We start from the raw sequence: 27,654 nt of genomic DNA, 5'->3' as shown, positions 1-27,654 counted from the left end.
CATGTCGAAAACGGTTCCTGTTTTTTACGTAACAATGTGTATGCTCACGTTACATTAATCACAAAAATGTGTGGAACAAACTGTCGTTTCTAGAATAAAGTGATGTCAATCAAAACAAATGTTAGAAAAGTAGCAGCAAAATGAAAAATTATTATTTGAACTCTTCGGAATAGTACCTTTCTATCGGTTACTGGTTCAACTCTTGTAAGTCTGCTTCAATATGGCCAAGAGCTCAAATTTACCAAACGTACAATGAGTAAAATAACAAATACCTTGTGAATAACTGCCCTTGGTCGTAATATGACGATCTAGCATTTCATAGGTCCTTGTATCTCTTAAACTTTTCCACACAGATTACAGAGTGAAAAAAAAGAATAATATCTGAAACGTGTGGGGTGTATATGTATTAAGCTGCAAATCTTTTTAGGTTATCACTTTACCATCTATAAACAAATGTTTTTAGACTATTCTTTACAAAAATGGCTCAAGATCAGTCAGATGGGATTGAGAGCGTTTGTTTTCAAGTCTGGCTATGGCTTCTCAATTTTGCATTTTTCTTCCAGGATTACCCAGTGTATTTACCCCAATCCATCTTTCCAGCTTGCCCATCCATACCGCAGAAAAGTATCTGCAAAGTAAAATTTTGATATCATCTGACTAAAGCCTCTTACTTCCAAGCCAGCAGCTTGGAAGTAAGTGTATCATTTATATGCTTTGTAACTAAATATATATGAATATTACATAATTACATGTTTCCTGTCATCTCCCATCAAGATTTTTTTTCTTGCTTAGACATTTAAACCTTAGATCTGGAGCTGTGGCTCCAAAACCCATTCTAAACACCAAAACTTTCTTTTTTTCATTTTGTAACATTCATTCAGTAATGCTCCAATATTGATGCATATCTTCACACAAATTTAAGAATATCAGAGAAAGCAGAGTATGATCATAACGTAAAAACATCCCAGTAGGCTAATAGTGTGTGCAAAAAACCCCATTTTGAATCAGGGGAAAATCTGACTACTTATGCACGGCCTTGTAAGCAGAAAACAAAACAAAGTCATGATAAAGTGCTTGAGAAAGTATTTTGTGCACTTTATTGAACATTGCGCATCTGCAGCTTACATGTCAACAACCTTGAAACTGTATAAACAGGTTTACAATATTGTAAAAGATGAAATATGTATTCTGGTTTAATTCTTATGTACATACAATAACTGTAAGAAGCACAAGGGGAGAGATGCAAGACAGTGTCCTTTTAATAGCAAAGAACCCCTTTACTCTGTATTGCACACTTTATTGTAACCAGAGTATAGTGAACAGTAATAAAGGTAATACTCTCCAAATAATAGGCCCACATACTCACTCGCAGCACAATCCTTTTCATTCAGCTCCGCTGGATTACACACATCTTATATAGTACTCTAAACAGATTCTAGTCATTAAAATATGTGCTTACTTCATTAAAATATTTATTTGTCGACACGTTTTGCTACATCATATCTCTGCTGGAATGAGCATGGCCTCCGTCCCTTACTCGGCCCTCTCCCGTATTTCATGGCCAAGACGAACCAAGCAAAGACGGAAAAAGAGCTTGTTTGGTTTCAGTCTTGTTTTTGGCCAACAGACTTTCAGAGACTTCAAATCATTTTCTAGGGTTTGATGCATTTGCCTCTTGTTTGCCAGAAATTTTAAAGACAACAAAAAAAAGGTCTTAATCGATATCAAATAAATGTGAATCTGTTTTCCTGTTATTACAAACACTTTTAAAGAATGGAATTAAAAATGTAAAAATTTGTGAAAAAAAAGTAAACACCAAAAGGCTGCTTCTTATGCATATAGGCAAATACTTATAGTTGTCGATGACAGTAATCCTTCACGAACATCTTTAGGTTACAATTAAAAAAAATTAAAATAAACAACTTTAAAGCAACAACAATTTCAGTTTATGAAGAAGCTTCTGGAGATAATTCAAACCAAGGCAAAACAGAAGAAGTTTGGATGGGAAGAGAGAAAGAGAAATGATTGATATTAATTTGAAATGAGGCGATTACTCTTGGCTTATCCATATGTAATAAAGAAAAAAGAGACAGGAAAAACGTTTGTGAAATAAAATATGCGGTTGAGAAATTTGAGATGAGAAACTCAGTATAAACTAGAAATAATATTTTTTACAAGTTTCACTCCAAACTCTTGTGTGAAATCTGTTTCCTCCTCCACCCAAAAATCATAGAACAACTAACCAGTGAGTAGACTTGGTGTGAGGGAACAACTATGAGAGTTACTAAGGAGAAGAAAAAAAAGGGGAAAAGAAATGAATGGTAGAAAGCATCAACCTTATATGCATGAGGATCAGTATCACCCCCAAATCACTTGCTTTACAGCAACATCCCTGCCCCCGCACAGTGAAACTATGCTGTCAATGGATAACTTTACCCAGGAAATAGGCCTAGCTCTGTCTGTCTGTCTGTACCAGGTTTATGTTTATTGGAGAAAAGCACTGTTTATGTGCTCGGGATAAGTTTTAGCTTTGTTTCGGCAAGTATGTCTGTATGTGTTGTTGCATTTCACACGTATCCAAATGACAGAAAAACAGATGTATTGGCTTGCGCTGCTTGCTGTCTGTCGCTGGGTGTATTTAAAAAGCCACAGTGTGTTTTACCAGCATTCAAGGCAGACAGTTTTGTATAAAGTTGGTGCAACAAAAAGATATGGTGGTAAAACATGATGCGCAAAAACAGAGAAGAATATGTGAGAATTAGAAAACAGAATATGGCAGCAACTGCATAAAATCTCTTGAATATAAATCAATAACTTGGTTCCCCAGATAAAACACATAGATATGCTTGCTTTGACAAAAAGAAACAAATAGGAGAAAGCATTAACTTCTACCATTTGGAAACCAGTTTCCAAAAGGTTTCCGAAACCTTTCGGAAAGTGTTTTTCTGGCAGTCCAAAATCAAATCAGGCTAACGGCAACGTTTGAGTCACACAAAAGGCTTTCAGGTGCTAACGAAAGCACCTGAAAGCTTTCCATCAGTCTATCAGTCTACCCCCATCCATTTGATTGGATGGGGGTAGACTGATACCAGTCATGGGACTAGCTATTGACACCTCTGAGTCATATTCCTTGTTGAGAGTCACCCACAGCAAGCAAACACAACAGACAAATAATGGCCGGCCATCAAGGGAAAGCTCTTACCATCAATGTGAGGAGAATGGTGATTGTTGGGCTTTTTCTAATTCAAAGCCAGAGGCTTAACTTTGGGTTATAGCTTATGGTAGAGAGGCCTTGACGACAGACAAATGAAAAGAAGAGCATTTAGCAGTGGCAGATCAAAAGTGCTTCATCAGTGACTGTATGGATAGCATAGGGTGTAAAAATCTCAAAGTGCCCACTAGGGAGTTACAGAGACAAATGGAGACGTTTTGTTTCAATTATCTTCAAGCTACAAAGTGAATTTAGACAAAATGTGAGCGTTTTTAGATGTAGTGCTTCACAAAAATATTCACGTACCAGTGACTTTTTTCCCCCCATTTTGTCAAGTTATATACAAACTGAGGTGGTTATGCAATTAGTAAATAAATCCAGGTTTGAGAGATATCTGTCTGGATGCTGAAAGCAGGCTTAGGCTATAAAACAACTAGTGAAACACTGTTGTAACTCTTTCTTTAAAAGTGAACGAGTATGGCTAAACTACAAACATTCCAAAAGATGACTGGTTAGATAAGGAGAACATTAAGCAGAAGCAGCCAAACACATTTATGGTAAATCTGGAGAAGATCAGAGAACTATAGCTCAGAGAGCATCTGTAGACAGGACAACTATTAGTCGTGCATTCCACAAATCTGGCTTTTATGGAGGAGTGGGGAGTGGAAAGCCATTGCTGTTGGAAAACCATGAGAAGTCTGTAAAGTTTGCTGAAGAAGGGGACACAGCAAACATGTGGAGGAATGGTTTTTGGTGAAAGAGACTAAAACTGAACTTTTGCCCTTCTATAACATAGGTGTGGCAGACAATTAATACATTCCCCACTGTGAAGCATGGTGGTGGTACCATTATGTTGTGGGGATGCTGGTTTGTGTTAATGGTAGCATGGCTGAAACTAAATGAATAGACGATTGGGCATGATTGGGAAGTTTGATAGCAACACATTTAAAGTTGGCAAGGACATAAGCAAGAATGGTGATTTTACAGAAAATTGATTAGAAATACTACAAACAAAACTGCATCCCACAGTTTTTCAAGATTTCTGCTTTTTCGAACACCGCGTGTCATTTTTCTTCCACTTTACAGTTCTGTTCTATTTTGTGTCGAACTACGTGCAATTCCGATAGGTTTGTGGTTATAACATGACAAGATGTAAAAAGGCTCCAACCGAATGAATACTTTTGCAAAGCACAGTGTGTCCCTTAATGCAAAACAAGAAAGGGATTAGGAGTCTTTGTTCTTTCACTGAATGTGATAACTGACTACTAGTTTAAGAGGCAAGTGCTGTTGCCCTCCTGAGGTTGGAAACAATTCTTTTCCATGAAATTAACTCTGTGTCAGATAGGGTAAGTGTTGGGTTGTGGTTCTCATTGTTGGGTGGTTCTGTTCAAGCTTCCTGCCTTGTGGATATCCAAATGTTAAATCTGCAGTACATGTGTTGCTGTGGGTAAAATCCACTCCCATCTGTTTTCACAGTCAACCATCGAGTTTCCCTGCTACTCACATTTTATTACATGAGCTGAATTTCAAACAGTGTACTTATCTTTGGCTTTTGTATTCCTCAAAGACAAAAACAGCAAACAGTAATGATTAAACAGGATGTGATTAAAAAGGACAATCACTTATACATGTAATGATTTAATTAGGAAAGTTCAGATAAAAATGTAAAGTGGATAAAGTGAAGTTGGGTTGATTAGTAGATGGGAAGTGGAAAAGAAACGCCTGCTGTCAACCACCATGCTCACCCAGCTGCACAACTTCAGAGCCCCAGATTACTTTGAAATGTATGAATGTGATGCACAATTATTTTCCTTAAAGCACCTAAATGTATGTATGGTTCAGAAAATATCCTATATATTTCTGGAGTCATAGCACAGAAATGGAAAAAAGAAATGGAGGAAAAGAAAATACAAAAGAACTAAAAGGATATTAGGATTTTTGATCTAAAAATAAAAAAAAACACACATTGTGGACAGCCATTGTTACAGAACCTCCAGTCTGGCTTTGTTTAATATGTGCTTCCATAAAAAAAAAAAAAAAAACATTAACAAACTAAACACTAAAGTCTTTAACCCAAAAAAAACTCAGAAGATTTTGTTTGTTTGTAGGAACTACATAGATAATCTTTCACATCGGACTTTGTTTCATCATACCAAAAATAGTCAGAAAAGCTTGATCTAAATGGATTCTTGCCCAGCCCAAATCAATAATTAAAGAAAAAAAAAAATACAAGGAAGACATATACTGTATATATATATATATATATAGGTGGATTTGTGTGCAACTTGCATGATGGCCACAAGGAGGTGCTGTGCAAAGCTACAAGATGGCCAGTGATCTGGGAAGAGAGCAAGAGTGGGAGACAGAAGCATTGATGCTTATGTTCTGTCTGCTTTACAAATCTTATAGCCCAGATATAGGAACTTTTAAAACAGTCTTCATAATGAGCTTTTAACCTATAATTGTTATAATAATACCTTCATTAACATTTTTATGATATCAAGTAAAAGTAAGAAGAAATGATAAAGTTCATCAGCTGAGGTCTTCCCTGGCAGCCTCAGAAGAGGAATCTTCTGCTTCATAAGTTTGTAGTCTGTTGGGTCCACAAATGTTTCATCATCAGTTTCAAGCAGGACCAGCCTATGATTATGTTAAAAATATCAAAACACCCATTCATTGGCATTGCTCCTCTACACACCCTTCCTCACTCACCGTAACTCATCTGCACTCAGACAAAATCCTCCCTGTTTATTTTCCCATTTTTCTTCTCCTCCAACAAACTTATCTGTCCTCGGATCCTTGCTAGTCCTTTTCTCTCAGAGGCGAGTTTGGGCCTCGGGGACGTAAATTTCAATGCTGTCTGCGCTCTCCGTGGCAGAGTTCTGGCGAAACGAGGCAGCCTTCTTGGCAGCTAGCAGGCGCTTGCGAGCCTCTTGTCTCTGTTTTTCTGCCGAGGCGGATGAAGAGGTTGAAGAAGAGTCAGCACTCTTCTCGCGGGCAAGCGTCGGTCGCGTCTTGCTAGGCTTCTTTGATAACAGAAGGGCCTCCGTGTCCTCGTTCTGCAAGATTGAGGGTGGAGACAGCATGACAGAAGGAAAAAGTGTTAAAACTACAACATATAATAGCAGTCTGTTTCCTGTTTTTGTTCGGACGGATTTGGCAGACGTGATTCATAGAGATCATTTGCCAAAGCTGTTCTGTCGTTCCCTTGTACTGCTCGAGACAACATGTAGCGGACTAGACAATCAAACACAGAACAAGGACAGTAGAGCCAGCTGGATACAGAAGGTCAACATTGAGAAAGACACATTTTCAACCACTTAAAATGGCAACATGAATGGATGTGTACTGGGTTTATCTGAAATCATAAAAGGATGACAGGACAGCCAAGACAATTACACTGATATGCAACAAAAAGCGGACCTCGTCACTTTGCCCCCCCACCACCGTTTGTACTTTGGGATGTTTGGTCTTTTCATAAAGTACCTTTTTGATTGCAATAAAAGAACTTTGTGCTACAGAACAATTTTTTGTTTTTTAACAAAACCCAAACGTTCTAGAGCTTTTTGTAGATTTCTCATTTCAGCATTTTAACCACAAAAAATCTAGAGGCAGTAACAGTCTGTTGAACTGGCTTGATATGCTACTGAATGGAGCCCTTTTTGACTAGAATGACGATTACAAATTGATGCTAGGTGAAGTTCTACTGCTTTTACCACTGAGTATTTGGAGTTACTACAGTGAATCAATTAGCCAGAAATGCACCAAAAAAATCTAATAGGATTTAATATTGAGAGATTAGTGAGTTAACAAGAAATCAAACTCTTGTAAATTTGAAGCCCAACAGTGGTGCTAAAGTTGCACTCTGACACTACTGACTGTAGGAAAAACTGATGGGTTTTGTAATAATTTTATACTTTTGCAGACTTACTGTTGGCCTTGTGAAACAGAAACCCTCTTAGAGGAATCATCTCTGTCAAGTAAGGAGCCATGAGAAAAAGTTGCTCTGAAATTTCAGTTTAAACAATATTTAACTTACCCTGACAAGCACAAATTTCAACCTTTCACAAAAGGTTGAGCTGTTATACTTTGTAAAGCTTGCACTACTGTTTTGTCTTAATTTATTAAGTCTACTGTTTATGTTTATTAACTAAAGAGGTAAGGAACCAATTTCACATCAGATTTACTCATCAAACCTAAATGTATGTTAGGCCTAAACCAGCTGACAAATACTTATTATGGTATCAATGGGGATGAGTGAAGTGGCAAGCACCATCCTAGTTTTCTATTATCTCCACATCTACTTAAAGTTATTGTGGCGATGTTACAACAGATTCAACAAGCAGGATGTTGATTTTTTTTTAATCAGGGTCATAATTTCTTATTTTATACTCATTTAAATAGAAATTGTAATAATAAACACTGGAAGGGGTGTTGAGTAAAATCTTTGGAAAACAAAGAATTAAATTACTGTACTATTAAATTAAAACTACATACGATTTGTCATATGAAACTATTTATTTCCTTCAATTAATCCAAAACTCTTCATCTCGAAGAAAAAAACTGATTTACATTGGTTAAGAACGTAGGTCGGAAAAGATTTGTTGACAGGTGTGAAATGGATTGGGACAAAGTGTTAATGTGTGGGCATAAAAATGAGGCACTAATTATAGAAGGGGCAAATTAACCTGGAGCCACAAAAGGAACTTCACATACAGTCACATTCATAATCTTGAAGACTCACACGTCACAGACAAGACAAAAGGAAACGGCTTTACACAGAGACAAATGTAGCCAGGTTAATGAGGAAAAGCAAAAGCATTCTGTCACATTAACCAGCGCATCTTAGCCATGCTCCACTGCAACACAGACACTAACACACAGACACACACATAGATAAATGACGCATGCATGCTCAAAGCAGGGCTTTACACTTTAAAAACACAGCAGCCCCAGCCCTCTTTGAGATGGCTCTTTTCCCATGCATGCCTAGAGGGATCTCTCGGGCCCCTCTGCGTTGGACAGGGAGGCCTTGTTAAGAGTTCATCCCACGCAGGGACAGGGTTTAAAAAGAGTGGAAGAGAAATGGTGGTGGTGGTGGGAGGAGAGAGGCCGGTTTCGGCGGCTTTCCTACCCCAGCCAGGGCACTGGGCAGCATGGGTGGGAAGTACCTTCCGCTCAGGGGACGACTGGGCGGCCCCAGACGGCACAGGCTGCCAGTCATTGGACTTGAGATGGTAGAGCTCATCAAACTTGAGGCTAATGTCCTCGATAGATAGCTGCAGCAGGTCCCAGAAGCCAGCCAGGTCCTGGGCTGTTGGCCGTGGGTTGGCAGTCACATTCTGACCAGAGAAAAATAAACATGGTTGAGACGGAATGAACAATAAACATTTTTGTATTTTTGCTAGACCTATTACACTCTTAATTAATTTTATTCCTTGCTTTTCATTACCTCATGTTTTAATCTAATGTAAATCCTTTCATGTTGACTTCTCTGTGAATTAAAAGTGCCTTATAAATTAAGAATGACCAACAGAAATGTTTTATTTTAAACAGGAGTAGATACAAGGCCTGCAATAGAACTGCATCTACTGCACAAACAAATTGCTCAAGTGGACGCAGCAGTGAGTTAAAAGTTGTGTACTTTTTAAAATCTCCTGATGAACCTGATTTGACTGGAGACAGATGGGCTGTAGTTTCTTGCTTCTGAGGTGTGTAGTTCAAATTTCTTAAGATTCAATTATTGAAAGTCCCTTTCTAATAGAGAAAACAAATTTTGATATGTTAAAGTACACATTGTTGATATGTTGGTCGCAGAAAATGTGGAGTGTAGGATTTCAGTTAAGCAATCCTGATGGGGCCCTCATTAGCTTTTGGTGGAAAGAACAATGCAATGGATATAGTTATCCTTCAATAAAAGCAATGTTTTTGGTAGACTTGAAAGTTTTTCCTAATCATTTAATAATTAAAATATATAGATAAATAGCAGAACTCATTGCAGACATAGCCTCAAAGAGCAAAACAGTTGGATATTCAAATGAGTGAAATAAATCCATATGTATAATCTCATGTACTAATACTAAAATTCTAGTTTATCTATAATTTACTATCTAAAGTATTTGTCAAACCACAGTTGTTGAGAGAATGCTTTAACCCAAATGAAGTTTTAACAAAAATAGCAATAAAACTATTGTCAGTTACATTTATGTCTTAAGCATATTTACATATACTTTTATGTATATCTGAAAGTCATGCTTCTAGGTTTATCAGTTCTAAAAGAGAACTGTTTAAGTTATATAGCATTTTTTTTAAATAAACAAATAAAGAGCCACACAACCATGTATGGTATCTTGCTTATCTCCTAGTTATTTTTTGTAATGAACAAGACACTTTTCAAGCTAGAAGAATGCGATGTTGGTGCAGTTTTTATGTTCACCACTAGATGGTGGAGTGCAACAATCTCAATTCGCTGAACGTTTGTGAGAAACATTTATGCTGCTACTTTAGTTATATGGAATTACTAAACAATTTCATTGAGAACCAAGTGATTTACTATCAAATTACAAAATATAAAGCACCCATACCTTCTGTGCAAAATGATTTAACTGAAATAGTCATATTTCTAAAAAGCTTCCAGATATGAAGAGATGTGAGACAAGATACAGTGCCTTGCTAAGTACCACTTGTAACAGTTCAACCAGAAGCATTATTGTATTTTTTGTTGTATGTACAACTAACATGTAGAGACATACAGATGTGTACTGCAACTTTTCACATACTCACACACACCACCACACACACACCCACACACAACACGCACGCACACAAAAAGAAAAACTTTCTCCTTAGAATTATCCTGTTGATCTTTTACATAAAAATGTACATATGGCATAATATCTAAATATTCAAGAGGTATGAATACATTTTTAAGGCACTGGAAGTCCAAAGCTGAAATCCTGCATGCTCCCCTTCAAAGTCTGCAGTGCTTTAAACACACTGACCTCTGCCTCTGTTGGCTCCACATTGTTCACCATTCTAATGCTTCAGCCTTTCCTGCTCTCATCTCAGGGCAAATCACATTAGAGTACCGCTTATCACTCACTGTGGAACATATCATGTGCTGGTTGTTGGCTCCAATTTGTATAATGGCATTTTCACAAAAAGACGTCATCTGGGTGGAAGGGCTTATTGGTTTAATATAAGCTCCTTGTGTTTTGTGCTGCAGGGTCCTCATGATGGAGTCTGTGCATGCTTAATGTGCTGCGTATCATGGCTGCTTTCATATTAGTCAGCTTTCAAGTAGATGAAAGCTTTTTATGCATTGCAGGATAAGGAGCTCTGACAAAGTGACACCAACTGTGCATTTTGAGTTTGAGGTTGTGAGCAAAGTGTGACAATATACACACCAGGTTTTGTTCACACAGTCCCCGGAACTGCTGGAACTTCTGAGACATTAGGAGCTGAGCACTTCCCACCGCACTGCGGACTTTCCCAAGCACTATAGGGAGAAAAAAAAAAGCAGAACTGAACACAACATGGATTTAAAGCTTTTTCGAATGCATAATTAGGAATTATTAGCACCCCCACCTGGAAAATGGGTCACCAGCTGGATGGCATGAATGCGATAAAAGTGGAAATCCTCTTTTTGGACACTACTCCTTTCCAGTTGACTTGGATGCAATTGTGACTTGTTACAACATTAGTCTGTTTGCAGAGTCAAATTAGGACAAACATCTGCCTTGACAAAACTCAGAATCCTCCCTGATTGGTGGATTTTACAGATGTAGGCATGGGACTGCTGTGTGGTGAGCGAGGCCCCACTTCTGCACTGCAGATCTACATCAGATTTGATGCAAACTACTTAATCAAGTCAGGCCACATGCACACCCATTCAAAACACTGAGTTTTGAAAACGCAAACTTCCTTGCTCATGACAAGCAGGCACTTATCTGAACAAGCTCTTCGTGATAACCGCCTTGCACGGTTTGCATTTATGGTGTGCTTTGCACGTCTGCCCACTGCTGCTGTATGTCCCAGGCCGATGCTAAGGCACTAATCTAATCTGAGGGTTTAATCAGTTCCAGACTAGATTTGTGTAATTCTGGAGATTACAGGCCTGCTTGTGTGTGTTAACCCCAGGTATTACAGCATCATCCCTTCCATGCTGTGTTTGTGCAACAGATTGATTAGAGGGAGTAAGAAATGAGTTATGCACAAAAATCTAAAGTCAGTGTGTCTCATCCAAAAGACCTGGAACAGACTTTTTAAATGAGAGAGTGAAAGGTCTTCTTGAAGTCATCCAGCTGCCTTCTATCTGGGAAACAATAGCAAATCAGAGGTAGGTCTCTTAAAAAAGTCCCAGAGCAGGTCACTGGATGCTGAGGCGAATAGTTCACAGACTCTCTGAAGAACCAATAGCTACGCACCTCAAAGATTCACGTAACCTTCAATTTAGCTCAAGAACGGTGTGCAGAGAGGTCTGTGGAGTGAATATGAGCTCTTATTGATGCAAAGTCTGGGTTGACATTGTATTAAACACTTTAGATTAGGAAGAGGATGTAAAACAACCTCATACATGCGCAGGTGACAGCAGGTGAGCGATAGCTTTTGACACTGTAGCTCCGGACAGGATAAAATATGCTTCCAGCGGCTTCTCACGGCTACATACAGTCCAGTGATTACTATGCGGACCTTACCCTCGTCTGAGAGTTGGTTATCTTTGGTTTCCTGCTCCATCTGTTGGCACCAGCCTTCCATGCGTGCTGTTTCAGCCTGCAGCAACTTCAGGAACCAATGGCCGTCTCTTCTGCACAGCGTTCCGGCTCCTCCACTCTGGGAGACGCCGCCGCTGCTGCTACCGTTTCCGCTGTCCAGCCAGGGATCCGGGGGCGGCAGAGACGAGGGATCCAGCGCCGGATCCAGGCTTTCGGAGAAAGATGAGGAACTGCTCCGCGTGGTGGAGCGGTTGAGGATCTGCCTGGGAGGCGGTGGGGAGGAGGTATCGCCAGTCTGCTCTCCATTGTCTAAAGAGTCTTGCCCAGGGGGGGAGCTCATTGACTGACTGGCACTGTTGACCATGACTTTCTTCTCGAAGGTTTTGGCAATGCTGATATGAGAAATGGCTGAGATGTCCTGTGTGTCTGAGTCTGTTTCTTGTTTTGAGGCCATACTGCTGGAGCGACTGAGTCTGGAATAAAGCAAAGAGACAATGTTACAATTCAATTCAGTATAGAAATGGGCCTCTCCAACAGAACAGAGAGCAAAATATATTTTACTGTTTCTCGCCAAAGAATCTGCTTCAAAACTCATCAAATTATCACCAAAAACGTCACTGTACGTGATTAGGAGTTTATACGACAGGCCAACAAAAGAGGTCCATAACTGTCAAGGAGAAGAAAATCAATACAGTATTTTTTTAAAATACAAAAATGCACATGTACAAAGCTCTGTACTCTCACTCTGACACATAGCATGGCTGTATCATGCTGCGGGAAAAACTGGTAAAGACTGCTAAATACTTGAAGGGTTGCATTGCAGTTGAACAATAATCCTGAACTTAAAATTAACTACAATGGATTGATTCCAAATTAAAGTCCAAATTAAAGTTTGGACTTTGACTGAGTCAATTAAGAAATCTCTGGCAGAATCCCCCGACAAAAAATGGATGTCCATAAAAGATCTGTACATTTAATTGAGCTTAGGTTACTTTGAGAAAAGGAATGGTCAGAAATGGTCTCTAAAAATGCACAACTGGTAGAGATTCATATTCCAAAAGAACTGCATTGAAACACCTTTTGGTTCTGCAAAGTGTTGACTCAGAAAGATTGAGTACAAATGCACAAAATACTTTTCATATTTCTATTTGTAAATGTTTTTCATTTTCCTGCCACTTTGCAAATACACAACACTCACATAAAACGTTAACAATATACATTGAACTTTTTTGACATGACTAAATGTGGAAATTACTTTTGAGGAGCACCTTATCTTTCATAGAAAACATGGACAAAGAAACAACTAATTTAATTATTTCCCTTTCCGGAACAAATGGGACCTGTTGAGTTTAAAAGCAGAGTCAGCTCTCTTGGTCAATGCAAATACAAAAAATGTGAGAGCAAGAGTTTCTCGTCTAAACCAAGTAAATGAATAAATTGACTTCATGTGAATTCTTTCTAATTGTCTCCATTTCCTGCTACCATTCAGGAAACACATATCAGATACAGTTCAGAAAATATGCTGAAAGCACATAAGAATAAAAGAATAGCAAACAGGACATGGGTCTCAATATCAAGCAGAGACGTATTTAAAGCCTCCCTCCTGGGTAAATTTAGTCAGTCCAGTTCTTTTTAATTCAGGCACAGAGCTGGGCACAACAAGACTCATTTGAAAAGTAGCTTCTGCATATTGAGGGTTTCTTTGTGCACAGATAAAACAAAAATCATAGCATTTATTTGGAAAGCCATTCTGATTTATCTAAGTGTTAGAAGCAATTTCTAACATGACACTGAATAGAAAAAGAAGTAAGAAGAAAGACTGCAACCAAAATAATTGTTTCTAAATATATACATTTAGGAGTTTTAAAAGACTAGATTTCAAAAAAAGAATTGATGAAGTGAATAAATGTATTAAATTTAAATACTGCATAAAAATAAATAAATAAATAAATAAATGGCTTGGAGGAGATCTTTAAATAGTAAATGCTCATATGAGGAATATGCTTCAACATCACAAACACCACACGTACAAAAACACCCAGGATGATTTCACATGTACAAAGGGCCTGTGTTGGAGGGAGTAGAACAGTCAGAAGAATGTGTGAGTGGCTATAATATAAATTCCTCACGTTGTTAAAAGGACAGGAAGAGGACTTACTGCCACCCGTCCTCCACCTGTACTCCTATTGACTGAAATCTGGCCAGGGGCGGAGTCTCCTCTCTTGGAACTTCCTGAATGCAGTCAACCTAAAAAGGAAAAAGCAGAAACCCAAACCAAGAGGGAAACAATGCTGGCTTAGAACTATGGTCATGCATATTTTATATCACTGGACCTGTGGAGTCTTTAAATTTCGAGTTAATAATAATAAAAAAAAAAAAAAAAACATCTCAGAAGATACACAGACAGTAGGGAGCCCAGATATTGAATTGGGCTTCAAATCAAGTTGTTTTTAATTGATTGGTATTGAAGTGTCTGACTAAAGTCAAACCCATGATACTTGTTGTTGCCTTAATGTCTGCAATGTGAGCCGCAACATTAGTTACTCTGCAAAATGGTAGCATAGACTGTTCTTTTGTTGATATAACTAATCTGGGTTTCTCCAAATAAGCAAGAGGTGTGTTGTCATCCAATGATGCTTACTTTGAAAGACTGTAGTGGCTGTTGGAGTGCCCTGTCTCTGCCAAGTAACCTGCTGTGTGCAATGTACAGCATATACACAATTGTTTGTATTAAGAATAGCTAAATAGAGAGCGGCTGAAACACTAGTTATTAAATTTCATTATGTAAAAAGCAAAGCATCACATTTATGAAGTAAGAGACAAACATTCAGGCATGTTTTGTTTGAACACTACTAACTGGAGCATCTTGAATTTCTTATGAGATAAATTATTAACAAACCACACGACTAAATGCAGATGGATCAATTTCAATGGCCGCAAGGTGATCATGCATGGTCATGAATGTATCGACCCACTGCAGGGTCTGATCTACATTGGCCGGGTAATTAGTTTCAAGTAGTAAATGTGTTACCTTAACTAGGCCTTCTTTATACACTTAATTTTGGATAATGGACCAGATTTAAGCCAGATCTTGCACAGGCCAGCTCAGTTTGTAAGCACCACACAGACTAAATACTTTATTTACTAATACAACAACATTTGCAAGATACTGGTCCATAATTTACATTTCTTTTTAGGTCATATTTTAAAAAAGTGCCACATAGTGAGGAGTTGGAATGATGGTTGCCTTGTAATTTTTATATCAACTATAGTGAGAAGACACCAACTTGGAGCAAATGCAACTTCAGTGAGTTTGCATTTGCTCCCCGTAAACACACAAGGATTCTCTTGGGGGAACTCCCACATCCCAAGAACATGGCCGTTTGATTTATGGACATCTCTAAACTGTCTAAGAGTGTGCATGTATGGTTGTTTGCCTTGTATCTCTCTGTGTTGCCCTGGTGATTGACTGGTGACCCGTCCAGGGTGCATATAGCACGGTGCTGTATGCATCGTCCACCGTACATTAATAAATGTAGTTAATTTAATAAGGAAATTAACTACATCATGGAGCAGCATGCGAAGGCTGTCCTGCAGAAGCTCTGGATGGGACAAAATGTAAACACATACAAAGCACTAATTGTATAAGCTTTAACATGGTATCTTGTTGGGACTTGGCATCTCTTCTGGCAAAACTACAACTACAGGAAAGAACCTTTAGCTTGCAGCTCCGAAACTGACTGCGTTAATGCCCTTTAGGCCATAGTTCCACACTATATTCGATAAACTAGCATCCTTTATGTACGTTCGCAATTGTTGCTCACTTATATAAATAAACTGTAATTGCCTACCTGTATCCCAATAGAAGACAGTTTCCGCCTTGGTACTGGGGCTACAAACGGCTCCTCTGCTGCTAAATTCCCTTTACTAGATCCTGATTTCAAGAATTCATTGTGGACTGCTGAGTCACTTGTCTCTGTGGAAGCATTGGCGGTACTAGGGATGATTGGCTCCCTCGGCGTAGCAATGGGAATAGGGATGATGTGCGGAGGACGAGGAATACCACGGGCCAGGCTGTTGGCACGGGTGCTGTCAAGGCTGTCAGAGGAGTTGCTGTGAGCGTGGCTCGACTGGCTGTTGACCTCTGACCTCCTGTCCTGTTGGTCCAAGTAGTTGTCCTGCGCTGACTCAGTGCTGCTCTGCACTGTCACTGATATGTATGGCTTGGAGGTTGTGCGTGGAGGCACCGGTGGAGGAGCGGCCTTCTTACAGCTTGTTATACATGTGGAGACTGCAAACAAAAACAGCGGGATTAGGCTAAAAGGATTAGCAAGGATAAAGTTGTGAAGTAGCTACATCTAGGGCTTTTGGTCCCAAAACAAGAGTGGACACATAACTACAAATAAGCAGTTTGTGCATAAAGAGCTTGACCCACTCTTTGATAATTAGCTTCATAACAAAGTCCATTGTTTATTTTATGAAACTTTGAGCAACAGAGAGGGGACATTCCAGAAGCTTAATGTTAGTCTGCAGTATCAATACAGAAGCCACTTTTTCATATTAACAGATGAAAATGCCCAGTAACCAGAGTGCAGGTCTGCCATGAACCGTTATCAGCTGCTACAATGCTGCCTCTGTTCACAGTCAAACTGCTAACGGACACCAACCACATCCACCAGTACCACTCATTATCGTACCTTACCCATCAGCAAAAAAAAAACAAGTAGTTGGTAAAGCAGTGAACACATTTTAAAAAAAAAAATACATTCGTGGAAATAATGTTGGAGAATAAAGCAATCTGTGTGCCTGAACATATTAGTTATAATTCATCTGAGCCATGGAGCACAGATTACACTGGGAATTATGAGGGATGTCACTGGTGCTTCAACCTTTTAGCGGAACACTGTAAACCCAAACCTGTTAACTACGCATCAGCCAGTTACTGGAGTCCGGGTTGTGATGAGATGCTAGAGAAAGTTCTGGCTGTATTGAACACAAAGAAGAAAAATCATGGTCCTTTGTCATATGCTGCTGTGTATTGCCACTCAGCTGGCTGAAAGAAGGTTACTATATCTAAACCATGTTTAAAAAAAAAAAAAGAGTTGATTGGAAGTACTTTCAATCACACACTCTTTCTGTAGATACATGTGGCTCGTCTGCTAAGCAGACAACTGCAAAATGTATTAAGCTTCTAATATTAGCTTTCATGTTGTTTTAAGAGGAGAAAGGGCAAAAGGTCTAATATTCGGTGCAACAAACCATTAAAAACTATAGCTAAATTTAGCAGGTGCTTATTCTATCATTATTTCCATAAGTCTTATGGTATAAGTAATATGGTATTCAATGTTATTTTTAACAGGAGTTTTTGTTATTTTTAGTCACACAGTCGTGCAGTTATACACTAAAGTATATAAAAAAAAACATAACCTTTGTATTTTTTTTTCTCTAAAGCATTGATTGCTTCTAACAGGCTCTAATAAATGTTGCGATCAAAAATCTCAACATGTCAAAGATTATGAAAAAGTCTTGAGGTGAACATGTGAGCTCCACTGAAACCACTTGGACAAAAGCTGTTCAACATAATTCTTTGTTCAGCTTTATCAATTCAGAGTATGCAACTGTACTCATATGATCTCAAGCATGTCTGAAAGTTTTCATTAACCGTGAATATTTTGGGACGTTTTCTTTCTTCCCTCTCAGCTTAATAGGCACTGACAGCCAAAAGTTCATATTAAAAATGACATGCTTCTTTGTGTTGGGAGATTTCTCACTCGTGCTGTGTTGCGTTCCATCGTCACCCTTCCTCACTGAGATTTATTCCTCTGAGAAAACTGCCTCTGCTCCAGCAAATGATCCTGATTTAGCTTGTAGGCTTATAGTGGTTGGAGACACCATAAGCATGTCTTTTCCCGTCAAAAACAGTAAAAAAAGGTCCGGGAATCCAAAACAAAACTTTTCATGTCAGAGCGCAAGATAATTTGCAAGGGCAAACACTAAGCAGTTTCCAGCATACTCTACGTCACATTCCAGCAAAGCAAAACCATTGACATCATTCCTCGAGACCCAAGACGACACCCAAACCACACCCGAGTTGGCCCATCTCCAGACTGCAGGACTGTCTTCATTCCAAAACCCAAACGAATTGAAGACGCTGAGCTGACAAGACAAACAAGGCTTTATGAACATGCAGCACCTTGCAACTGACTTTCCAAAGGAAATTCTGGAGAATGTCTGGTTTTCTTTTTTATATGTCTAGGATGCAGTTCCAATTTTATTCTCTGAAATGTTCACAGATTTTTATTTTATAGCAGTAATTTAAGAAAAAAAGGTGTGCACTCTTGGCCACAAATAAATTCTGTCCAGCAAATTCCTCTTTTTTAAATACCCACATTGCCATGGTCTTAAACAGACGACCAAACCCTCTTATGTCACTGATTTAAAACAATTCTGCCAACAAGAATGGGACTTCACAACAGTTCTTGCAAATATTAATCACAGTTGTTACCATCTGATGTGGTAAAACCAGATATGAAACTTTGGATCCAATTACTTTTAACACATTAATTAAAGATAAAAGCACAATTGTTTCCTCTTCAAAACCTGATAACTATTTCTACCATAGCAAAACCAGCAAGCCTACATTAGTGACTGGTTTCCATGCCAGGACTATCCATGTTTGTTGTAGGACACCTGCCCTTCGTATGTGAACAATATGGCAAACCTTGTAACTTACTGACATTAGAGATTTTATTGCAACTAGCACAAAGACTGTGCAAAGGCACTGTCCTTTTTTATTTGTTTTGTCTCTGTGAGTATAAAGGCATACAGTCATTTCTTTTAGCAAGACATCTTGTAGAGTGACAACTTCCAGCAGGTTTGTGCACACCACAAATGGATTAAAGCCACCATGAAATAACATTTCAATGATGTCCTCCTTTATCAACAATCTACAGGAGGCAAGTAAGTGGCAGAGGCTTGGTGCTCACCTGTTGTGCAGAGGAGATTCTCTGATTGACTGTAATATAATATCTCAGTCTGCCTTTGCAACCAGTTCCTTTTTTATCCACAGAAATAAGCACTGAATAACCCCTGACATAAACCCTTGAGATTAAATATTAAATGGAGAAGCAAAGCCTTATCTAAATAAATACAATATTCAAAACAATCAAAACAATAGGCACTTAGAACAATAATGGTCATTAAACATCAAAAGACTAGAACAAGTAGCATAAAAATCTTGTGTCTCAATGCACCTTTTAAAATATAAAAGGTGCATTATGGGAAACATATTATAATTAACATGGCAATTTATGAGTTCCGATTTTTACTGTATCCCTGAAAGACATTTGATTATCCAAGCACTTAATTAGATAAAAAACCTTTTATGAAAGGCTAAATAAAATGCTAATTTATAGATGTACTAAAACAGGGGTGTCAAAGTCAAATGGACGGAGGGCCAAATAAAAAATTTAGCTACAAGCCGAGGGCCGGACTGATCGAATGTTCATTGAGATTTTTTTAAATGACGCATTTGGTCTAGTGCAGCGGACCGGCCCAAGCCTTCGTAAATTTCCTGCGGACCGGGAGGCGCGCGTTGTGAGGATCGAACGGGCGGTTCTAATAATAAATCAAGATCATCCCAGGGGCCGTAGAAAATCTTCTCGCGGGCCGGATGTGGCCCGCGGGCCTTGACTCTGACATATGTGTACTAAAACCATATCAAGTGCTCAATATCAAAGAAGATGCAAATGGAGGTTAACATAAAAATGTCAGCATTTTTAATGATAACAACAACTAATATTGACCTTAGATTGTTAAGAAATGCTCTTTGCTGTTGTTTGGTGCATTGTCCTTGTGAGCTTGATGGTGTGGCAGTCCGTCTAACCAAAGACTAACAAGATCGACCACAATAGAGATCAGACCGGTTATACAGACGGTTGGAGTTTAACCACAGGCCCCCATTGTTCACGCAGAGTAACTACATGAAAGTGTCAAGAGTGTATTTAGGTTGCAGAGGAAGCAACCTAAATACATCTGATTCATGATGATTTTCTGCTAAACCCACTCAAAGACAATGCAACCACAGCAGAATCACTCCTCACACAAACAGTGTGAGTGGCATGTTTTTTCATCAGCCAGTTTCCTGTGATATATTTGCTTAGATTACAGATCCCCGCCTCTCTAGCACAGCTGTATAAGCAAAAAGCTCATCTCTGCATGAGCATCAACTACAAGCAATATGGCTCAATCTTTAGTAACACCCAGTGAGATGAACTATAAAATTGGACATTAAGCCAAGCGCTATGGAGCTTTAATTGGACATATCAATACAGAAGCTCAACAAAAACCAACTATGGTTTCTCATTAGAGGTGAATTTTAACAAGAAAAATAGCCACTTGCTTACGTGCCAAAATTGTCAGTGTGGGATCTAGAGTGGGCACTGAGAACTGCTGCTTTAGTGCCATTAGAATAGACGTCCTGTTGTCCACTGTGATTGCTGGATAACAAAAAATGCTTTCGAGCCAAGAAAACAATTTACTTCAAGATGTTCCAGAAGGTGAAAATGACTTAAAACAACTCCACTCTGTAAACCATGAAAAACACCTTCTAATGCTGTTCCATAGCTTTGTTGGAGTGTTGCAGGCTACATGCTACTATGTTATACTGCTGCTATGTAATCAGCGTTGTCAATAGTACTAGTTGACATGACAAAACCATTATAACTTTACATATACCAACACATTCCTGAATACCTTTATCCATATTTCTGGGATGTAGAGAAGAGTCTAGCTACAATTTTCTGCTCGACAATGACCAGGCGATTTAAAACGAAAAACTTGGTACTTCTATCCAATCAGTGAATGCACCATACTCGAGCTGTAACAGGTTGAAATAACAATCTTCAATGCTGAAGTTGGTACAGAGAGAAAAAAGCTAGGTATTTTCAATCAGAAGAAGCGGGTCCCTAATACAGGCTGTGTACTAAGCTAAGTAGGCAGAGAGGTGCTCTTTTCTGATTTTTATGAGCTTTCAACCTTGATTTTAAAATGCTGGTAGGTTTTAATAAATCTCAGCATGGATAAAAGGGTCTTGTTCTAAAGGGCATGCAAACAAAGACTGCTATTAACCATGGAAACTGTGGTATTACTGCTCATAACTAAAATTAGATGTTAAATATGATTGCATGGAGATGATGGCACTGTTGCCTTGCAGCAAGAGTTTGAATCCTAGCCTCATGTCTTTCTGCATGGAGTTTGCACGTTATCTCTGTGCATGCCTGGGATCACTCCAGGTACTCTGGCTTCCTCCCGCAGTCTAAAGAACGTGACTGTTAGATCAACTGGTCAACTATGTACTGCCCCATAAACATAGAAGCCTAAATAACCTATTTAGACAGTTTATCAACAAACTGATAAACTGTCTCACCTGAAAAATGATTTCCATTAGTGATGCAACACACAAACCACAATGCAGGTCAAAAGTAGGACAGGCTTGAAATAATGTGTTTGGAAATTTTCCAACCTAAAAATATCAAAAAATAAATAAACTTTGATGTTGACATTAGATTCATAATTTCACTTAATGATGGGATGGCTTAAAATATGCAGAAACCCTACCTTGCTGCGGGTCGGGTTGCTGCAAGGAGCCCTAAATATTTTTATAATAAAATCCTACATTCAAGTTTCATTGCCGATTTTGATCGGGTCTAAATCAGAAAAGTAATTTGTGACATTAAAGTCAGTGGCAACTGGCAACGAATGAAATTAGTAGAAAGCGCTAAAAACGTAAGAATAAACGAGCTACTTACCCTACCCTATGATGGAGATAAACGTCGTGTGTAATAATTAAAACAAAAAAAACCACACAAAATTAGCTGTTTGCAGCTCAACCATTGATTTAGCTTGTCATTCCAGTTAAGCAGCCGCAAGGACGGATGTTCAGCTCTTGTTTGAGGAGTTTTTTCCCAGCTCCACGGGAGGAGACTTCGTGCAATGCTTTCAGGGACGCCTCTGACATTAGAACTTCACCTCGGCGGATTCTGAGAATTTGCCACAACGTAAAACTTTCTATATATAATTCATTCAACCAAGCACTTATGTGAAGTTAGTTTTTGTTTTTCCTTTTAGAGTCATAATTCTGAGTAATATTTTGTGAACAATTCATTCGAGACTCTAACTGCACCATTTGTTACTGGTCTTGAATATGAGAATAAAGTCCAGCTGTATAGGAACAAATTCATTTTGAATCGAATTGGATTATTCCACTGCATATGAATGAATGAGACATGTATGTAAATGCCTTGTAAATGTACGTAAATAGCGTATTCACAACTGTGTTGTGTATGTTATTGCTAATTTCTTCTAATACTACTATAAGCCATTTGCTAAAGATTACTCAATAAAAATGCAACTGAAAATATGTTAAAAGAACAGCTATAATAATCCTAGAAATAACTGGAGAGTTGTCTAACTGCAACAACAAAAATAAATAAATAAACCACAAACTCTGGACTAGGATGTCCAAAGCTATGCCACATCAAAACTGAACATTTCTACACGAAACATTCCCATGAAGGCAGCATATGGCTTCCCTAGAAAATAACAGTAAAGAGCGCCACATGGTGGATGACTGGTGGTATGAAAACTTAAGTCAACGCCAAACTACTGACAATGTAATTCAGTGATTCTTGAGAAGAGGGACAAAACAGGTCCTATGGATAAAGCACAAAAATTTAAGAAAATATACACAAAATATATATATTTTTAAATATCTGACTGAACTAACCTGGGCCATGTGAGCACAACCACGTACGTTTTCCGGGTGCCTGCTGAATATTTTTTTTTTATTTTAAGCATTGTAGTAGTTGGATGAAGTCTTTAAACTCCCTTGTCCAGGAGCAGAACACAATACATTATAATAATTTAAAACGAATAAAGGAGTACTAAGATCATATATTATGACAATTAAGTATAAGTATTCGAATACATAATTATAAAAGTATCAATAAATTTAATTAAAAATCATTTTTATATATTCTCCAACTCAACTGAAATTTATCCCAAATTTTTGTCAACACGTCAGACATAAAAAGAATGTACAAAAAAAATCAGGCATTATTGGGGGGCATCAGAACATCTGAGGACCCCATGACCTCGTCCTTTCTGTTCCTTTGCGAAGAGTAGAGGCTAGGCAGCTCTGCTTAGCATGTTATTCTTTAGTTTTTTCTTCTGTTTTTTTCTTAAGTTGTTAGTCACAACCATGATGTGTCAATACCATAACTGACAAGATTTTGTGAAATAAATGCTTACCTTTTGTATACTGTAAAAATTTAATGGACCCGATGAGCTACAATAGCCTATGGCCTCCTTCAGATTAACATAATATAAATTGAGGTAGTTGGCATTTCGTCAAATCCGTCAGAGTTTTTAACTGACAGTCTGACTCTTTCAGTGATAGTGTTGACAAATCTCACTTAAATGTGCAGTTAATTCATTTTTATGTATTTTATATAGATGGCTTTACTTCTCATATATCAAGTATTTTTTTTACTCACTAGTTTGTCACCACCTTCAGTTCTGTGTCAACTCCGTCATGCACTTCAGCTCCGTCAGGTGGACTTTATATTGTTTTATAATAATATTTAATAATATTTATTTTGTTTCTTGAGAAGCATTGCATTTGTCTGTAAAACTGAGTAAAAATATCACTAGTAGGGTGATTAAAAAATAAGTTTATATTTATTTTTGTCAGATGGTGATGACAAAATTAGGTCAGGTCCATTAAAAATTAAATTTTCATTAAAAATGTTGCAACTGGGAGCCTGCACCTTGGCATCTTTACCTTTCCAAAACATTATTTGTCATATTTAAATACATAAGCTTGAGGAATAAGTAAAAATTTCCTGGGGGGAAAATTTAAACCCATTTTGTCCCACTTCTCAAAAATCATTGAGTTATGTATCGAGGGAACAGTCTAGAAACAGGAAAAGCCTCTTTAATAATATGTCATGTCTTGGGGCGTGCTCTGGTAGTAGAGGTTAGCGCGCCCCACGTTTGGAGGCCTTCAGTCCTCGACACGGCTGTCGTAGGTTCGATTCCCAGATCCAACGACATTTGCCGCATGTCTTTCCCCCTCTCCTTCCCCCTTTCCTGTCAGCCTACCATGATAAAAGGGACAATAGAGCCCACAAAAAGTACCCCCTGGTGGGAAAAAAAAAAAAATGTCATGTCTCATTCATTATCATTCTGCCTCTGTGATTTTAACATCAAAATGAAAACGTATCGGATGTTTTTTGGTTTGTTTTTGGCGTTGTCCTCAACTCAGTGAACTAAAGTCACAGACAACTAGAAATTTGATTTAATGTTTTAGACTGCTGACCAACAGTTGGGTATCACTTCCCAAACAATCTTTTAAGCCAAGGCTTCTCAAACTTTGGTACATGCATCACTGGCGTTACGTGGATTGCCTTTAATTGCACTCTTTGTGTCAGCCATCAAAAGGTAAATAAACTTACCAACAGGCAAAAAGTTGAATTGTTCAAGCTTGTGTCAATCAGGTGCTACTTAAAGTAGAAGTTAAGTTGTTTCAAGAGTTCTCACTATAAAGTTAGCAAGCAAGTCTTAGCTTTTCAAACACTAAAAGAGCATCTTTCCTAACATGTTCTGCATATGTGGAAGGTGAAATAATACAGAAACCATTAGAAATTGAAATAAGCTCTTTATTACTGTAGCCATCATTACCTTTTAAAACACTCAGCAGCCATAATAGGTTTTGATGTCATGGTTTCTGAGAAACCTGCAACTTTCCTGCTTGGAATTTCAATTTCAGGAGATTTTCTGCCTGTTTGTCCAACTAGAAACTTCTACAAACAAACCCATTAGAATGATTATTTTTTTTTAATTTCTGAAGGAAATCAAAGGCAGAATCACCAAACGTCCTTCAACGAACTACTAAAGGTCCTGTTTAACAACGTTTGTCAGCACAAGATGTATTTATCTATTCACTGAGATGAAAGCAACACTTTGACATAACATTCAAATTAATTTTATTTTTTCATAATATAAAAATTCACGAGAGTTAAACTGATTGGATCTTTTCAGGGGAAAAGGTTTTGAGTTGTTACCTGTGTGTGTGGGTAGGATGCGTGGTCTGTCTGTCCCGAAACGCTGAAGAAAAATTGCAAGTTGTTTCTCCTTTGGGGCTTTGTCCAAGCCAGTGGCTATCAGGTAAGAGGCAAACTGTTCTTTCCATGTCTTCCATTGTGTAGAAAGGTCGTCTAGTGTGGGCAAAAGAGGCTGCATTTAAGCTAAATATGCTACTTTGGGAAAAGCTGGATGATCAGGACCTTGCTAAGGACCAAGAATTAAAAGGATGCAAAGTGAAATACAAAGGACAGCAGGAACTTGGACCAAGTGATTGTTTATCACAGGAAAGAGGAGGCAAAAAAACAATGCAAGAAAAAAAAACCTGGTATTTTAAAAGATTTGATGAGATCAAGACCTTGTTTTTTGTTGTTTTGTAGTTTGTTTGTTTTCTTTACAAAATGACTTACCAGTGCTGGTGCTGTATGTGCGAACAGAGGAGTCAGTTGGAGGTGGAGAGCAGCCTGAGTCTATGGAAGCGGTGTCGTCGTCTTGGGAACAGCCAGCCTGGATAGCTCTCAGGTAGCTGTGGCTGCGGGACCGGAAGCATGTCGGCATGGGCATGTCCGGAGGCTCTGAGATGTCCAGAGAATGGGGATCTCTGAAGGCGGACTCTGAGCTTCTGTCTTCGTAATGATGACTTTTTTCCAGGTCTCGCAGCTGGACATAAACATTACAAAGGCATGGGACTATTTAACCCCACAAATATGTTTCTTTCTGATTTTGTTTCCCATCAAGAAACTCTAGATGCGATTTTTTGTTTTTTAAAAGAACATTTTAAAGTGAAATAAAGGGCTGCCTATTTTTAGTCTGCAACGTGCAACAACTGCGAACTTGTCAGTATTTGACAAGTATGGTTTGAAATTTCAGCAAGCCTGCTTTGCAGATGTCTCTTGACTGATATAAATGAGACAAAGTAATGGCATTTTAATGACTCACTGACTGTAAATGGAAGAATATGTGGAGTAAATACGAGGGAGTCGGCACCAGAGAGATGAAAACGAAGCCGAAAATGTAGCGGTTATGCCCAGCCCTATTAATGCAAACCACAAAAAAAGGTTTTCAGCAGTCATTTCTTTTATTATTGTTATGTAATCCTTGTTTAAAAAGAGTGAGTGTTAGACAACAAGACAGGAAGAGCTCGCGTTTGGCCTGCTGCTGCTTATGCGCTCTCACGAAATACGATACATCTCCTCACAGGAAACTGCTGTATTACACGCGTCTTGTAAGAATTTGGAGGCAAAAATTTGGTCATTTGAAAAAGACTCCACAGCTGATCTTCATCTCAGTGACCTTCTCATTGGCAAGCTAATGGCCCCTCTGTTAGTGGACAAATTAGGCCTCTAACTATCACCGTCACCTCATTTGTCTTTTGGGGTAATAACATTAATACAAGACAGCTGGAAATGTTCTCTAGAATCTCATTATATCAGTCATTATAATGGAAACAGTGAAAATGGAAATGAGAGTGCAGATCAAAGAAGAAATAGCACGGTTTAAGAAACACTAGTCATTCAAATGTTCATATGGAGTGGGGTTTTGTACGATAGATAAACAAACTACTGCATGATTATGAGGAGTAAAGACAAAGCACACTGATGTTTTCAAATGTTTGAAAAGAGCAGTATGCAGTTGTATCCAACCCCTTTTATTGTGACACCCCTACATAAAATCAGGTAAATAATTAGTAAACCGTATTCACCCGTGTGTTATTTAATTTTAGAATTATTAAATAACATTTAATGCCCCATTAAACAGACAAAAAGATTGTTTATTTTTTTACAAGAAAATTGCACTATAAGTATCCTTGTTTTTGTGAAAATACATAGCATGTGGTGGCTGACAATTTCCAAAAAATCTGGTATAATTTATTTATTACAAGCCTCTCAGGGAGAGCATGAGGACGATGGTATTGGAGCTGGAGAATACCCAAACATTTCAACAAAACACATTGAGGTTTGTGGTTGTCTAGTGTCAAAATGTGAAAATGTTCAATAGCTATGAGTTATTTTGCCAGAGTGACACTGTGTATAAGAGACATGACGTAATGAAGTAAAAAAAAAAAAAAAGAAGTTATTTTTGTAGCGCCAAACAATTTCTTTTTTTCATGGTTTTTGTAAATAATAAAATAAGCATTCCTAACCTGTCCTATGCCACTACGTCTGCCCAAGGTGCTGCAGGCCTGGCTGAAGCTGTCTTCATCCCACGGTGCCAAAGCTCCTGGTTCTCCAATACAGTCCAGATTATCCAGGCTGCGATTATTTGAGAGTTCTCTGAGAGATGGAAGACAGCTGGAAAAAAAAAAAAAGAGTAAAATCAGACATAAAACCCCCCCAAAAAACATAGAAGTGTAAGGAATCTGGATAAGAGGAAGTAAAAGAGACATGGACAAAAAAGCTGATGTTTTCAGATCATGACCTGAAAGGCAGCAGGGACATATTAACTAAATGATTGATCACCAAATCAGGAATTGAAAAAGAGATAAAAAGCGGAGATATATTTTACTCAAGGCACTTCTTTCATTTCCTCTTTGATTTATGTGTTCTCGCAAATCTTAAAATAGTCTCTATTTCAATTTCAATTGTC

At 38.3% G+C, this 27,654-nt stretch overlaps 1 protein-coding gene across 9 annotated transcripts in view; it reads right to left on the bottom strand.

Moving 5' to 3' along the window:
* Positions 1 to 1,074: 1,074 nt before the first annotated feature.
* dlgap4b (discs, large (Drosophila) homolog-associated protein 4b) overlaps positions 1,075 to 27,654 on the bottom strand; it is a 109,543-nt gene continuing 82,963 nt past the window's right edge. For 5 of the 9 annotated variants that reach the window (XM_044121648.1, XM_044121647.1, XM_044121649.1 and 2 more), the window contains 9 exons: positions 27,212 to 27,359; positions 25,479 to 25,728; positions 25,050 to 25,202; positions 15,777 to 16,216; positions 14,084 to 14,172; positions 11,908 to 12,398; positions 10,618 to 10,709; positions 8,383 to 8,553; positions 1,075 to 6,270 (listed from right to left, as the gene is read on the bottom strand). In XM_044121648.1, the coding sequence (XP_043977583.1) occupies positions 6,028 to 6,270; positions 8,383 to 8,553; positions 10,618 to 10,709; positions 11,908 to 12,398; positions 14,084 to 14,172; positions 15,777 to 16,216; positions 25,050 to 25,202; positions 25,479 to 25,728; positions 27,212 to 27,359 (2,077 nt within the window). In that variant the 3' untranslated portion in view covers positions 1,075 to 6,027. Of the gene's footprint in view, positions 6,271 to 8,345; positions 8,554 to 10,617; positions 10,710 to 11,907; positions 12,399 to 14,083; positions 14,173 to 15,776; positions 16,217 to 25,049; positions 25,203 to 25,478; positions 25,729 to 27,211; positions 27,360 to 27,654 lie in introns of all 9 variants that reach the window. The other 4 variants (XM_044121653.1, XM_044121656.1, XM_044121654.1 and 1 more) reach the window with 3 other exon arrangements.

The sequence above is a fragment of the Gambusia affinis genome, linkage group LG07, assembly GCF_019740435.1.
Source record: "Gambusia affinis linkage group LG07, SWU_Gaff_1.0, whole genome shotgun sequence".
NCBI classification, from domain to species: domain Eukaryota; kingdom Metazoa; phylum Chordata; class Actinopteri; order Cyprinodontiformes; family Poeciliidae; genus Gambusia; species Gambusia affinis.
Note: the sequence above shows the minus strand (reverse complement) of the source record. Positions and strands in the feature narration are given on the sequence as shown.